The sequence below is a fragment of the Macaca mulatta genome, chromosome 1, assembly GCF_049350105.2.
Source record: "Macaca mulatta isolate MMU2019108-1 chromosome 1, T2T-MMU8v2.0, whole genome shotgun sequence".
NCBI classification, from domain to species: Eukaryota; Metazoa; Chordata; class Mammalia; order Primates; family Cercopithecidae; genus Macaca; species Macaca mulatta.
In genome coordinates this window covers 119,915,113-119,928,305 of record NC_133406.1, presented here as the reverse complement: position 1 = coordinate 119,928,305, position 13,193 = coordinate 119,915,113, and the positions used below count along the sequence as shown (strand labels likewise).

The window sequence follows — 13,193 nt, the reverse complement described above, 5'->3', positions numbered from 1 at the left end:
ATCAGGAGGCATGTAATGTTTGGTGATCTCTCGTGATGGTAGCAGCTGTTGCTGTTTCATGCCTTATCCATTCATTCATTAAGGGTTGCAAAACGGAGATACCCTCATGCTGTCACTTTTTCATCTGTTGGGTGAAATACATAAAAACTTCATCTCTTCTTGCTGCTGCTAATGGTGACCATTCTTTTTCGGTATCATAATAAGCTTGTTAAACAAATTTGATGTGTTTTATAGTGCCAGCTAAAGTGGAAGACGTCATTAAGAACAACTATGACATCTTCCCATAAAACATCCTTTGGTACCATACTGCATGGATTATTGATTTGATGCTGTAGAGCCCTATTCATGTTCTCGTTTTCTTTTGCATTACTGGCTGATAGTGATATGATATGCAAAAGCATTTGCCTCGGTGTTAAAATGTAAACATGGCAGATACTGTTTCCTCTTTTCACAGATGGAACTTTCTGCTCTACAGTCCATGATGGCTGTGCAAGAAGAAGAGCTGCAGGTGCAGGCTGCTGATATGGAGTCTCTGACCAGGAACATACAGATTAAAGAAGATCTCATAAAGGTCTTTCAAAACTTTTCAAAGACCATTGGAAATGTTCACAGCTCAGAATAGCTGTAGGGCATCTTCAGACAATATCTGCACACATTGGATCCCTTGGCCAGTGATTATCAATATCCCACTTGAAAGTATAGGCAGACTATTTTAAGAATGTTTGTTCCCCTGCTCCTCTGCTGAGTAACCCTTTTATTGCTGTTTTCACATCCACACTTATTTTTTGACTTGTAGGACCTGCAGATGCAACTGGTTGATCCTGAAGACATACCAGCTATGGAACGCCTGACCCAGGAAGTCTTACTTCTTCGGGAAAAAGTTGCTTCAGTAGAATCCCAGGGTCAAGAAATTTCAGGAAACCGAAGACAACAGGTAAGTTATTGGAATGTAAACTTATTTATTTATTTACTTTTTTTTTTTTTCAGTAGAGACAGAGTTTCACCATGTTGGTCAGGCTGGTCTTAAACTCCTGACCACAAGTGGTCCGTCCTCCTCAGCTCCTCAAAGTGCTGGAATTACATATAGGCATGAGTCACCACATGAGACAGGGTCTCACTGTGTCACCCAGGCTCGAGTGCAGTGGTACGATCACTGCTCACTGCAGCCTCAAACTCTGGGCCTCAAGGAATCTTCCTGCCTCTGCCTCCTGAGTAGCTGGAGCTGCAGGTGTACACCACCACGCCCAGCTCAAGCCTTATTTTTCTACTGTGAAATAAAACATGGTAAAGCTGTCAATCTCAGCTATTTGTGGAGGGTTAGTTGATGGTATTTCATAGAGAACTGTGCTCTAAAGTTTCCTACTTTGGTCAGTAGCAGCTATAGATGCCCCTTTCTGACATTTGTAGTTCTGAAAAGAGCAGCAGTTCTTTTGGACACATACCAATAGTTATCCCTCACACTCATACATAAGTCACCTCCCTCTCAACTGAATCGTTCTCTTTTATCTGCGTTTAACCATGTTCAAGTATCTCCCAGTTAAAAAAAAAAAAAGAGAGAGAGAGAGAGAAACCCCTGTCTTTTCCCCAGATTTCTTTGTAGCTACAGCCTCGTTTAACCATTCTTCAATGCCAAACTTTTCCAAAAGACTTACTTGCCTGTACTCCCTGTCTCCATTATCATCCCTCTCACTAACTACTCACCCCACTCCATTCTGGCTTTTAACTCTACCTTAAACAACTCTGTTGATTATACATTATCATAGCTCATTATCTTTATAGCACTTATTACATGCACAGTGACACACATCTGTGATTAATGAACGTCTTTTTCCTCTACTAGATAGTAAGCTTTCCCCTAGGACCTAGAACAGAGTCTGTCCCATAGAAGGTGCTCAGTAAATATTTATTGAATGAATGAAGAATATTAGTGAGTCCTATTATATACATATCCTTCTTGCCTGTCCTGTTTCCCTCTTACTCCTTTCTCTTAGCTGCTTTCCTGTGCTTCTAGCTTTTCTCTCCTTTTTCTTCTTTTTGCTCCCATGTTTGAATTCCACCTTACAGGGTTTTAAAGATTAAAAAAAAAAGGTAATATGACATTGATTTGAAAACTATAAAATGGTATCAAAAGCTTAAGTATTAAGATAGTGGGCTTTTTAAGTCCTAGTACATGTTAATGCATTTTCTTGTTTCTCAGGATTAACTGTGGCTTCATGTCTCACTGTGCCATTTGCGTGTTGCTTCTTCTTTCTTCTTTTCTCAGTTGCTGCTGATGCTAGAAGGACTAGTAGATGAACGGAGTCGGCTCAATGAGGCCTTACAAGCAGAGAGACAGCTGTATAGCAGTCTGGTGAAGTTCCATGCCCATCCAGAGAGGTAAGAGAGTGGCTGTTTTTCCTTTTATTCTTTATTGAAATTTTTATTTCTTTTACTATTGTATTATTTTTATGTCTTTTATTCTTCATTAAGTGCAGATGCTTATGATACTGAAGAGGGGAGAAAAAACAGGGACAATTACTGGGGCTACCCACTTTGTCATTTGTTTTATGGATTGCTCTGAGCCTCAGTGTCAAAATCTCAAGTTGGGAATAGTGTCTGTTTCACACAGCTATTGCAGAGATTAAATAAGAAGACAGCTTTGGTATCTAAAACAATGCCTTGCATAGAGTAAGCACTCAGTGTATGTTCATTTCTTTTCTGTGATCCATGTCCTGTTAAAGGCTGTTCTATTATAAACGTAAAGCTATACCTTGTCTCTACTACAAATACAAAAATTAGCTGGGTAAGGTAGCGCGTGCGTGTAGTCCCAGCTGCTCGGGAGGCTGAGGCAGGAGGATGACTTGAACCCGGGAGGCAGAGGTTGCAGTGAGCCGAGATCCTGCCACTGCACTCCATCCTGGGTGACAGAGTGAGACTCTGTCTCAAAAAAAAAAAAAAAGTAAGGCTATCATGGGCACTGATACTCATTTAATATCATTGAAGAAAATATATTAATTGGGATGGCTAAATCATCCTGGGACCACCGATAACTATCATGATGAATATATTTTCTTCTACCTCTTGATTTTTGGTCACATATATGATACCTCTCTGGATCATTTTATATTCTCTTCATTTTTTTTTCTCATTTTGTCTTCCCTACTAGCCCCTTTTACTCTTTTTCAATTTTTATTGTTATTATTATTTTTGCTATTCAGTTTCTTGTAGTTTATTGTTGGGCTTTAAAAATGTATTCTTTCTACCAGGGAAATGAAGGCAGAGGAAAGGTCTGATAGGACCAGTTGATTGTGTTACTTTTTAAAGAACCTCTGGAGCTTTAGTGTTTATGAACCAGATTCCTTTTCAGCACACCATCCCACCTCAAGTTTGGTAACAAATGAGAAAACAAGTATCTTCAGTAGTGGTTCTACTTGGCTCAGTCTTGCTCCAGTTTACATTTAGTTTGTCCTGGGTTTTAGTTTTTCAGAAAAAAAAAAGCTTTTAGTCAAATAATAAAATTTCTCTTTTTTGGGCTATAGGGGTGTGAAATAAATCTTAGGGGCTATAATTTTATGTGAAATTGGCCCAGAATCTAGCATAAGGGGCAAGCTTTTAAAAAAGGGAGCAGTCTTTACTGATCTATCAGCGGTGAACACAAATGCCACACAGACTACATTCATTTATTGTGTCCTGGAGAACAATTACTTTACAAAGTCGTGTAGCTCAAAGTGGCATTGATGGTTCTTTGGAAGCAAATGTGGACTCACTACAGTTGATGGCTAATCCATTTTCCTTCCATGTGGCATGTTTAATCAGCTCTGAGAGAGACCGAACTCTGCAGGTGGAACTGGAAGGGGCTCAGGTGTTACGCAGTCGGCTAGAAGAAGTTCTTGGAAGAAGCTTGGAGCGCTTAAACAGGCTGGAGACCCTGGCCGCCATTGGAGGTGGGGAACTGGAAAGTGTGCGAATTCATCACAAGCATGCCTACTGAGCACTGGCGGGTCAGACTGCAGCCCAGGATGGAAAACCTTGTTTGCACTAACCAGAAAGATCCTTATCTGATTTTGGCAGAATTAAACGGTGACTTACTAATGATAGAACTGGTACAAGTAGCATCAACTACAAAGTGAAACTCACTTTAGCCTACATGGATCTCACTGTACATACATATCAATCCCCAAATTGAATGGTAGAGGTTGCAAAGTGTATTTGCACATTTTAAATCATTTTGCTTTAGTTTTTCACTTTTATTCATTCTTATCTCTAGCCCCTTCTCATTTCCTCATCCCTTCTGTGGGCCAATAAAGTTTATTCTTCCCCCACTTTCACAATCCATTTCGTACGCTCCATATCATATCATAAATGCATGTGTGTGTATTATTTTTGCCATTTAGTCAACTCCTCTTTGAGTGAGAGCATTTTTTAAATCAAAAGAGTACAAGTTTTAAGATGAGAGAGTGGGAAGGAGATTGAGAGTCTGTAAGAATGACTTCGTAAAAGTGATATAATCCTTATCAGAAGGTAATCAAAACCAGGAGAGTCGTCTTGTAATAGGAGACTGCAAGTATTGGGAAGGCCAAGTTAAAGAACAGAGGCAAAAACTACGAAAGTGATCATAGTAAACTTTTATCTCCAATACTGTCTCAGAGTTGACTGTTGTACATGAGTGAAATTAGATTAGGTACAGATTAAATTCTATTTAAAATTTGTTCTTTATTGATTCCTTTAGGTTTCTTTAAACCAAGGTCATGCTGTTTAGTCAGAACATGACTTCTAGAGTGGTCTTCCAGTGTCAGAATGATCTCTGTTTACAAAGATAATTTCAAATGTAGTATCCCTCTTTACATTCAGTGTTTCACCAAATAACTCATTATAGCCAAAGGAGGGTATTGCATCTTCCATTTGTGGCACTAAATAGGGTCCTATATTTTTCACTATTTACTATGTATACATTTCTCCATATAAAAACTAGTAATAGGCTTCAGGCTTTGAAGTGCTTGAATAGTTTAGAAAGAAATGTTACAGATGTATGTTTATAGTTTTAATCATTGTCTCAATGCTTTCTTGTGGCAACATGACAGGTATAAGGAGAGGGGCACTGGAGATTGTATTTCTGATATCTTAACAATCATGAGTGTGAAAAGTAACCAAGATTGCTTTGCAGCTTTGTGGGTTCAACACCATGAGTTTGTTTTTATTTCCTGTGGTTGTAGGTTTCCTAGGTTAGAAGCTGAGGTTTCAGTTACTTTAAATAGGAAATTTGGGAACAGCGATTGAGGCTTTCTAGCACAATAAATGTGACTGGATACCCTTTCTAAACTAAGTGGGGCACAATTTTTTTCCTTCGGTTTTTTTTTATTTTTTTAACATGACACTTTATTTCTTTCACATGTTGACATGGCTTGTATTACATTGTAAATTTCATCTGTTTCTGTAACTTTAGCTGTGTCTATAACAGGTAGAGCATCAGTCAAACTAGAGTGGACAGGGAGAAAATGTTCTACTGGGGAAGCACTCTGGAATCTTCTGATTAAGTAATTTGCAAAAGATTGATAGCCGTAAGCCTTACTCTTAATGGATCTGCCATTTCAGTTTCAATGGCTTTCGAGGAAAAAGGAGTCAGTGGAGGAAGAAGATAGGAAGTGTAGGCAGATTCATCCACTTTTCTTAGTCTCCTAATTTTAAGAGACCTTTTCTTGCCCAAAATGTTTTGTAACTTTCCAGAAGTAAAGAGGAAGGTAATGGAGCTGTAGAAATGCCAACCCATCAAAGACTAGTTTGTCATGTTGTTACAACAAGGCATTTAGGGAACATCTCTCCTTAATTTTACTAATAGACCAAGGAAGCTCTCTGAGTCTGCTATTAACATTCAGCTCTGGGTGATTCTTGGTTTCTAATGGCTCATAGTGATTACAGTTTATGTTAATAATCACTTCTACTTCTCTCAACCTCCAGCAAGAGTAGATTGAGAGCAGGATAAATTAAAAGTCTGATCTTAATGTCATAAATATGACTAAAATATGGTACTAACTTTTTCTGGTCTAGATAGCTGGAATGAGGCTTGCAAACAGTGTTACCTGGAGAGAGCTTGCTGGTCTAACAACTTTGGGTGATAATTTGGCATCTGATTAGAGGGCATGAGTCTGATAAATTTTATAATCCACACATAGATCATGCTGTGGTTGGACACATCATTTAATAGTATTTAGCATGATATAATATTCCGTTTTCTCTTCAGGAGCACAGACTCTTTCTCATACTGGATTATTCTACCTTTGACAGTCATTTTTCAACATGACAGTAATTTTAGATAAAGCATCATGTGCTTATAGAACCTTGTGCTTGAGTAAAAATAATCTTCAAATAAAAATAATGAAGTAAATTTTTCCTTAGGCCATACTTAATTGGAAGCATAGAACTTAAATTGAGAAAAAAAATTCATGTGATAGATTTTGTTTTTCTCACATTTCCTTTTTGAATAATAGCAAATAATGCAGAGTAATGGTTGTAAGAATTCAGGGTAGATGAAGTCTGTAGGTTTTAGAAGTACAGAGTTGAAAAGAACCTCCAAGAGGACTTATTTAATGAATGAACTAAATGTCCTTAGACAGATATTGTCCCTAAACTCTTTGCTATTGAAAGTTTATAGTATTGAAAATTTGATGACTATTAGCACCTAGTATAAATCAACATTCATCTGCTGTTCTCTTTTTAGATAGCCAAGTTATAACTTTTTCAAAAAGACATTATTGGACTATGTTAGTAGGTCCGCCTTCTCCTTTAATAGTGCACACTCTTACCTGTCACCCAACCTTCTCCACACCCTCTTCTCTTCATTCAGTTGTGGACAGCAATAATAGTTTCAGTACCTTTGCTTCTTAGAGGAAATACATTTTTCCTTATTTATATTTTTAAAAGATGTTTCTATTACATTATATATAGCAAGAGATCTATTAAGGATCCAGAAAATCTTAATCTGTATAGCATATGTGTTCCTAACCATCAGAATTAGTTTCTTTGAGGGTTCTTGAGTATATTCTGTTTACACAGTTTATACATAAGTAAACTCTGTGGCAGATATACATAAAAAACCTGTCACTTTTATGCTCATTTATCCTCCTAATTCAGTGTCTGGGTCATGAGATGTTTGGCTCACAGCTTCAAAAACTTCAAGAAAACTGATTTCAGTTCTCTCTATGTTGATCTTCCAGTTGGATCTGGAGTCTACTGATTGTGGAATGGAGGAGCAGATCACATTATATTGAAAATTGTCCTTTTCACTGAGAAATAAAGGTTGACTGAGCTACCTAAAGTCACTTCCTTTGGACTGTAAACCTTAGAGAGAACAATAATACCTTTGCTTTTCTTGAGGTAGTATTAGAAAACTCTAGTTCCCATTGATAGGATAAACTTGTTTTCCCATTTCAGGATCTTTTTATATAAAACAGTTACAAAATCTTGACATTTGGCATCCCTGAAAAGCTCAAGTGGCCTTTTCAAATAGGGCCTCATGGAGTATTACTAACTTTACAGTCAGTATCCTGCAAAGAAAGGTGACAAACTTCCTGTGAAGTTAGGAAGAAATATTAGTAACCCACACACTTAACAGTCCATTTTCCATTTTACCTTGTAGAAGTTTGTACTAGAGATAGAACAAATGAAATTAGTTTTCTTTTCCAGGTATATCCTGTGAGATACCTGAGAAAATACAGAGTATTTTCTCTCAGTTCTCTCAGGGTTAAATCTCAGTGAGCTTTTCTTTTCTCTTTGGTAGTGTGGAACCATTTGTACCATAGAAAAAATAGCTGGAAATATAGAACTTGAGTATGGCACTACAGTAATAAACAGAAGAAATGAGTCACTAGGATAATATATTGGAGTGATTTCTGTAGGGTAATGATTTCAGTTATAATGTGTTTTAGAATGTGGATTTAAGCCACCTTCTCACCCTCTGTACCAGTAGCTTTGTTAAAACATTTTATTATGATCAAATAACAAGCCTGCTGCTTTTAAGTAATCTAAGTGTTAACAGAAGGTAAGTCTTCAACTTTTCCCTGTTCTCATCTGGGCCAAGATGAATTCTCTAAATAAAAAATAGCATTGTAATTTGCCTCCAACAAAGAATGGGAAATGGAAGGAAACACAAAACACAAAAACTGTGGTCCTGACAGTACTAATTCTACCAGGTTTCAAATAAGAATAATTAAACTTATAAAGGGACATACTGATTATTTTTGTGTTACTCTCCCTTTTTGTTGTTTAAAGTCAAATTCCAGAAGTAAAAATCTTTATCATGCTGTTTTCCTCTTACTAAAACTGGAAGAGTAAAATAGAAAGTTCAGCAACGTCAGAAAATGTTGTATTTAAAATAATATGAAGAATAGGGGTTTTAAGTAAATAAACCAAATTGGCTTCCTTGTAGGTTTACTTTTAGTATATAACATGAATATGTAGTGCTTCTTTTTACAATAATCAAAGTCATAGCTCCAAGATACTGACCTCTCTCAATCTATAACCTTTGGAGGCATGCGTTTATACCAGCATGTTTTATAAATTATGAGTTTCTGTCTGCGTCCATGAAGTCTTACTAGTTTTCACTTAAAATTTTGTGGGTTGTTGAGAAGAATTAAAGTGATTCATAACTTCACGCTTGAACCTGGGAGGCGGAGGTTGCAGTGAGCCAAGCTCATGCCATTGCACTCCATCCTGGGCAACAAGAGTGAAACTCCGTCTCAAATAAATAAAGTGGTTCATAACATCAGATGAAGAAGGAGGTGAGTGATATATTAAATGATCAGAAACTTGGCATTACATTGTTTCCAGGACCATTTCCCCCGCAAATTAAGCTGTATATTTTTCATTTCTTCATGGCACTGTGCTGTTAATTTGTGTTAACATTTGTGCTAAAATGCAGTGTAATTTTTATATATAAGTGTTAGAATTTTAGCTATCTTAGTTGAAACACACACAAAAAAATTGTTACTGATCCAATAAAATTATCAAAGGCCAGAAGAAATTATTTGGTTTTATTCTTAAAGTATTTATTTAAAAAAAAAAAAAAAAAAAAAAAAAAAAAAAAAAAAAAAGGAGGTAGGGAAAGCTTGTATCTTTTTTGTTTTCCGTATAGGACAATCAGTCTATTGATTATTTACTAAATTCCAAGTTAAAGCAAGGCTCATAGAATGAGTCTTTATTTAACTAAAGGAAGGAAGAAGAAACCCAAATTTTTCTCCTCTCGAAGAAGTAAGACTAAAGAAACAGTATTACACTTTCCCCAGAAATGTGACACAGGCTACTTTACCTTAAAAACCGTTGCTTGCTTTCTTTGCTGTAGGAGAAGAGTAGAAAGCATGACAGAGGTTTGAGGAGCCAACTGTGGTGGGTAGTGCTGTCTCTAAACATTCCTAGAAAAGCCTGTTTCTCGTGTTCTTTGAAGAAAAAAAGAGACCATGAGCAGGAAGAATTTCTTGCATTACAGAATTATGGCATCACAGAATAGGTACAGTGGTTGTATCTCCTGGTCTGCCCAGGAGTCCTAATTTACATGTGCCTTGGTTAGCCTAAGTATAGAAAACTGTAGCTGTATTGAATAATTACCCTTTTGGAGAAGTAGAAACTCTTTCCAGAATTTTAGTGGGATTTCATACCCCCAAAAGTGTTTTAGATTATGATTTGACCTTTTCAAGTCACTTAAAACAGCTACTTTCTGAAACATATGCGCTGGAAAGCCCTAAGGCTACCTAAGAGATGTTGCAATTTAAAGACAAAGATACACCATAAAGACAGCAGTTTTCTACCACTTCTGTTCCATGATCAGAATCTGTCTAGATAGAGAATTTTATTTCTTAGCAGAAACTATGGAGGACTATATGGAATCATAATAGTTTTCTTATGATCCTGAAGGGAATGTGTGCAGGCGAAATTGTAGTTTGATAGGAGGCCTCTTTTCCTTGATTCTCTCATACAGCACCATAATATTAAAGTCAGCAGTAGCTGGTTCATGACATGAAAATGTGAGCGTTCTTGTAATGAACGCATGGCAGAGCACCTGGCAGTGAAAGTGAGATGGGGCTGAGAGTATCGGACACAAGGGCCCAGTACCAAAGGAAAGAACACTTGGCACTGCCAACTTATTCATGCTTAAAGTTTTAGTTCTTCCGATCACCTTTTAAAATTAATAAAATACGATCTTAGAACATTGCCATGTTCTAAGTAACTATATGGAAAAACACTCTTTTTCTGTTGATCCCATATTAATGGCTTAAAGGAAGATAATAATGACTACAAAGTAGAATTTAGGGGAAATGGTCTTGACTCCACCCAGTTTGGACTCGTTACTAAAGAATTAACATGTCATGAACCAGGTGTGGTGGCATGCACCTGTAGTCACAGTTACTCAGAGGCTGAGGTGGGAGGATCCCTTGAGCCCAGCAGTTCAATACCAGCCTGGGCAACATAATGAGACCTCATCCCTAAAGCAAAATAAAACAAAACCAATAAAAGGTCATGAAGTTTCCCCTAAGGCTTATTTATGCATGTTGGAGTTTTAAGACAGTTATCGTTTAATGATGATTAATCCTTTTTGTAAGGCGCCTGTTCCAAAGAGTTCAACCTACTTTACTGACAACTCCTTAGGTTTTCAATGTCCTGTGAGGCAGAGAGCAAAGAGTGTCATTTCAAGCCTCCTGCTGGGGAAACAAGTATTCAAAAATGAAGAAGTGCAGGTGGAATCCATCAAGATCTTTCAGATAATAACATCAAGTATAAAACTTCCTTCTGCTGATGATATTCAGGTTCTATGGCCTTCAGCTTTCTGAGTCTTCAACTTATAAGCCCATGGACCACTTCAGTTTACTTACAATAACAATAATAATAATATTGTTTAAGGATGATATTTATTGAGTACACACTGTGTACCAAGCACTGTTCTAAGCACTTCAAAATCAGCAAACCCTTTAAAGTTCACGACAGTATGGAGCGGATAATGCTCTTAACCCTAATTATTAAATGAAGAAACTTAGTTATGGAAAGGTTATGACTTGCCTAAAGTGACATAACTAACGAAAAAAGCACAATTCAAATCTAGACAGTCTATCTCCATAGTTCATGTTATTATTATACCATACCCAATTTAAAAAGTTCTACAGTAGTATGAATTTTTGCCTCAGTGATAAGAATACCTTATATTTGCATAATGCTTACATTTTCTCCCAAGGATTTTATGGTCTTATGTTTTAGAGGCTTATTTTTGTGTACTTTATGGAATTAGATAGCTGATAGAAAATAATTTTCTAAATCTAAATAAGGGACATCTTGGTATCACCTCCATTTTGTGTTGTTCAAAGCCTAGAAACTTCCAAGAACCACAAGTTGAGAACTTTTATTGAAGCCTCAAATAAAAGTTTTTTATAAAATTGCCAGTCTAACATGTAAAGCTTAATCTCGAAGAAGCAAGTTAAATGAAGCGATTCTTAGCTTCCAGAGAATCTAAAGGTAGCAGACTATTTTATATTTTATCAAAAAATAAACAGAAGAGTCATCAATATAAAAGCATAGGTACCTTTAAATTAGAAATTCAAAGTATTCCAAGTTAGTTCTGAAGACAGTGTTTCGTTGTGCTGTAAAAGTTTAGAAAAGGGTATCACTCACAAAAGAGAAGTTCTATCATTAATTTAAAAAATGGAAAATGATAAAAGATGTCTAATATAAACTTATACATCGGACCTTGTATGAGATAACTTACTCTTTTATTCCAATATTTTCTATAAATTTTTTAGCTTTACCCCTCAAACATGGGAGAAAAATTTCAGCATTTTAATTCAAATTGTTAAAAGGCTGAGCAACCCTTAAAGGTGCAGTAATGGAAGAAGACTGCGAGCTAGCTTAAAGAAGAGAAAGAAGGGAAGAAACAAAACCCCTGTGTAGTAGAGTGTTGAGATGAGACGAGCATTTGTTTGTCTCCATCTAATTCCTTATGAAGCCAGAACCATAGCATCCTGCTGTTAAGTGAAATGAGATGGAGCATTATCCTAGAATGCAGACGTGGCACCAGAAAGGCTGCCAAGATAAATGGAGGGCAGAAAGTGTCAGATAAAAACCGTCAAGACCAGTGACAGTCACCCTTTTCAATTCTCGCTTCTGGAACCTGGCAGGAATGGTTCTGGGTTGTGGGCCCAGCTTGACTACACAACCCAGCAACAATGGTAGGGGATGAGGATCCTGACTTCATAGAGCTGAGCTTTCTTCAACTACAGGATCCTTCTCCAGCCCCATGTTCAAAAGAGAAACAATGTGAACAGTCTGTTTTCTGTCACTGAGTGAGACAATTCATTTCCTTTGCTGGAAAAACATAAAAGATTGTGATTGCTACTGTTGTACAGGGAAAGATTTTCTAAAGTAAGCATAACATGATATGGGTGTCCTAGGTAAATCCTGGGTTCAGTAAGTTTTTAAAGCAGCAAAAGATTAGGGAATGTGTCCATACACCTCTACTCAGCTAGCATCCTGAGTGAGATGGTTTCTGGGGTTGGTTTGAATGAGTAAGTATTGGAAATTCCTCTGGTACACTGTCTGCCACAGACCTCTAAAGATGCTGAGTGGTAGAGGTGGTAGGGGCTTCACTGAACAAGACTTTTCTTTGATCCAAAGTTAACACAAACTTCATGGTGTAGATGAGGAAACCTAAGCTGTTATCACAGCATACTTACTAACTTACTACCTCTTAGCACTTCCATGAGATCAGCCTGGGCCATTGCAAACATGTAGATGTGAACTGCCCCGCTTACCTTACCTGCATTGGGTAGTGAATGCTCATGATTCAAGCAGAGCCTTTCATGCCTGGATGTCTGAACTCAATGGAAGGTTCTTTGGTCTTGGAGGAAGAAGCAAAGATAAAGATCTGATTTGTCACCAGAAGAAAAAGTGAGTGGCTTCTAAGAGTCCAGAGTCTTGACTTACTGACACAGCTCTTGTGAGGGCTAGTTGTGTAACCTTGGACTCACCAACTAATCTTTTTGAGATCCAGGTTAATCAGTGGTCAGAAGTGGAGTTGTAACTGGTTGGTTGCTGAGGCTATGATGAGAACAAGATTTCAAGATTCTTTTTAAGTTGGGGAGGTTCTATAAGACACAATGAGTGTCACAGTAGATTTTCTTTGATAAATTAGCCATAACAAATTTCTACACTTCCCGAAAAATCAGTAATGTAAAACATAG

At 37.1% G+C, this 13,193-nt stretch overlaps 1 protein-coding gene across 34 annotated transcripts in view; it reads left to right on the top strand.

Annotated features, from left to right (window-relative positions):
* The window catches only part of LOC106996441 (myomegalin), a 219,802-nt gene that overhangs the window by 163,223 nt on the left and 43,386 nt on the right, over positions 1-13,193 (top strand). For all 34 annotated transcript variants that reach the window (XR_013398911.1, XR_013398909.1, XR_013398910.1 and 31 more), the window contains 4 exons: positions 455-571; positions 797-934; positions 2,264-2,376; positions 3,796-3,923. Coding sequence is in view for 31 of the 34 variants with exons in the window: in XM_028847190.2 (XP_028703023.2) it covers positions 455-571; positions 797-934; positions 2,264-2,376; positions 3,796-3,923 (496 nt within the window). In the remaining 3 variants the exon portion in view is untranslated. The remainder of the gene's footprint in view (positions 1-454; positions 572-796; positions 935-2,263; positions 2,377-3,795; positions 3,924-13,193) is intronic.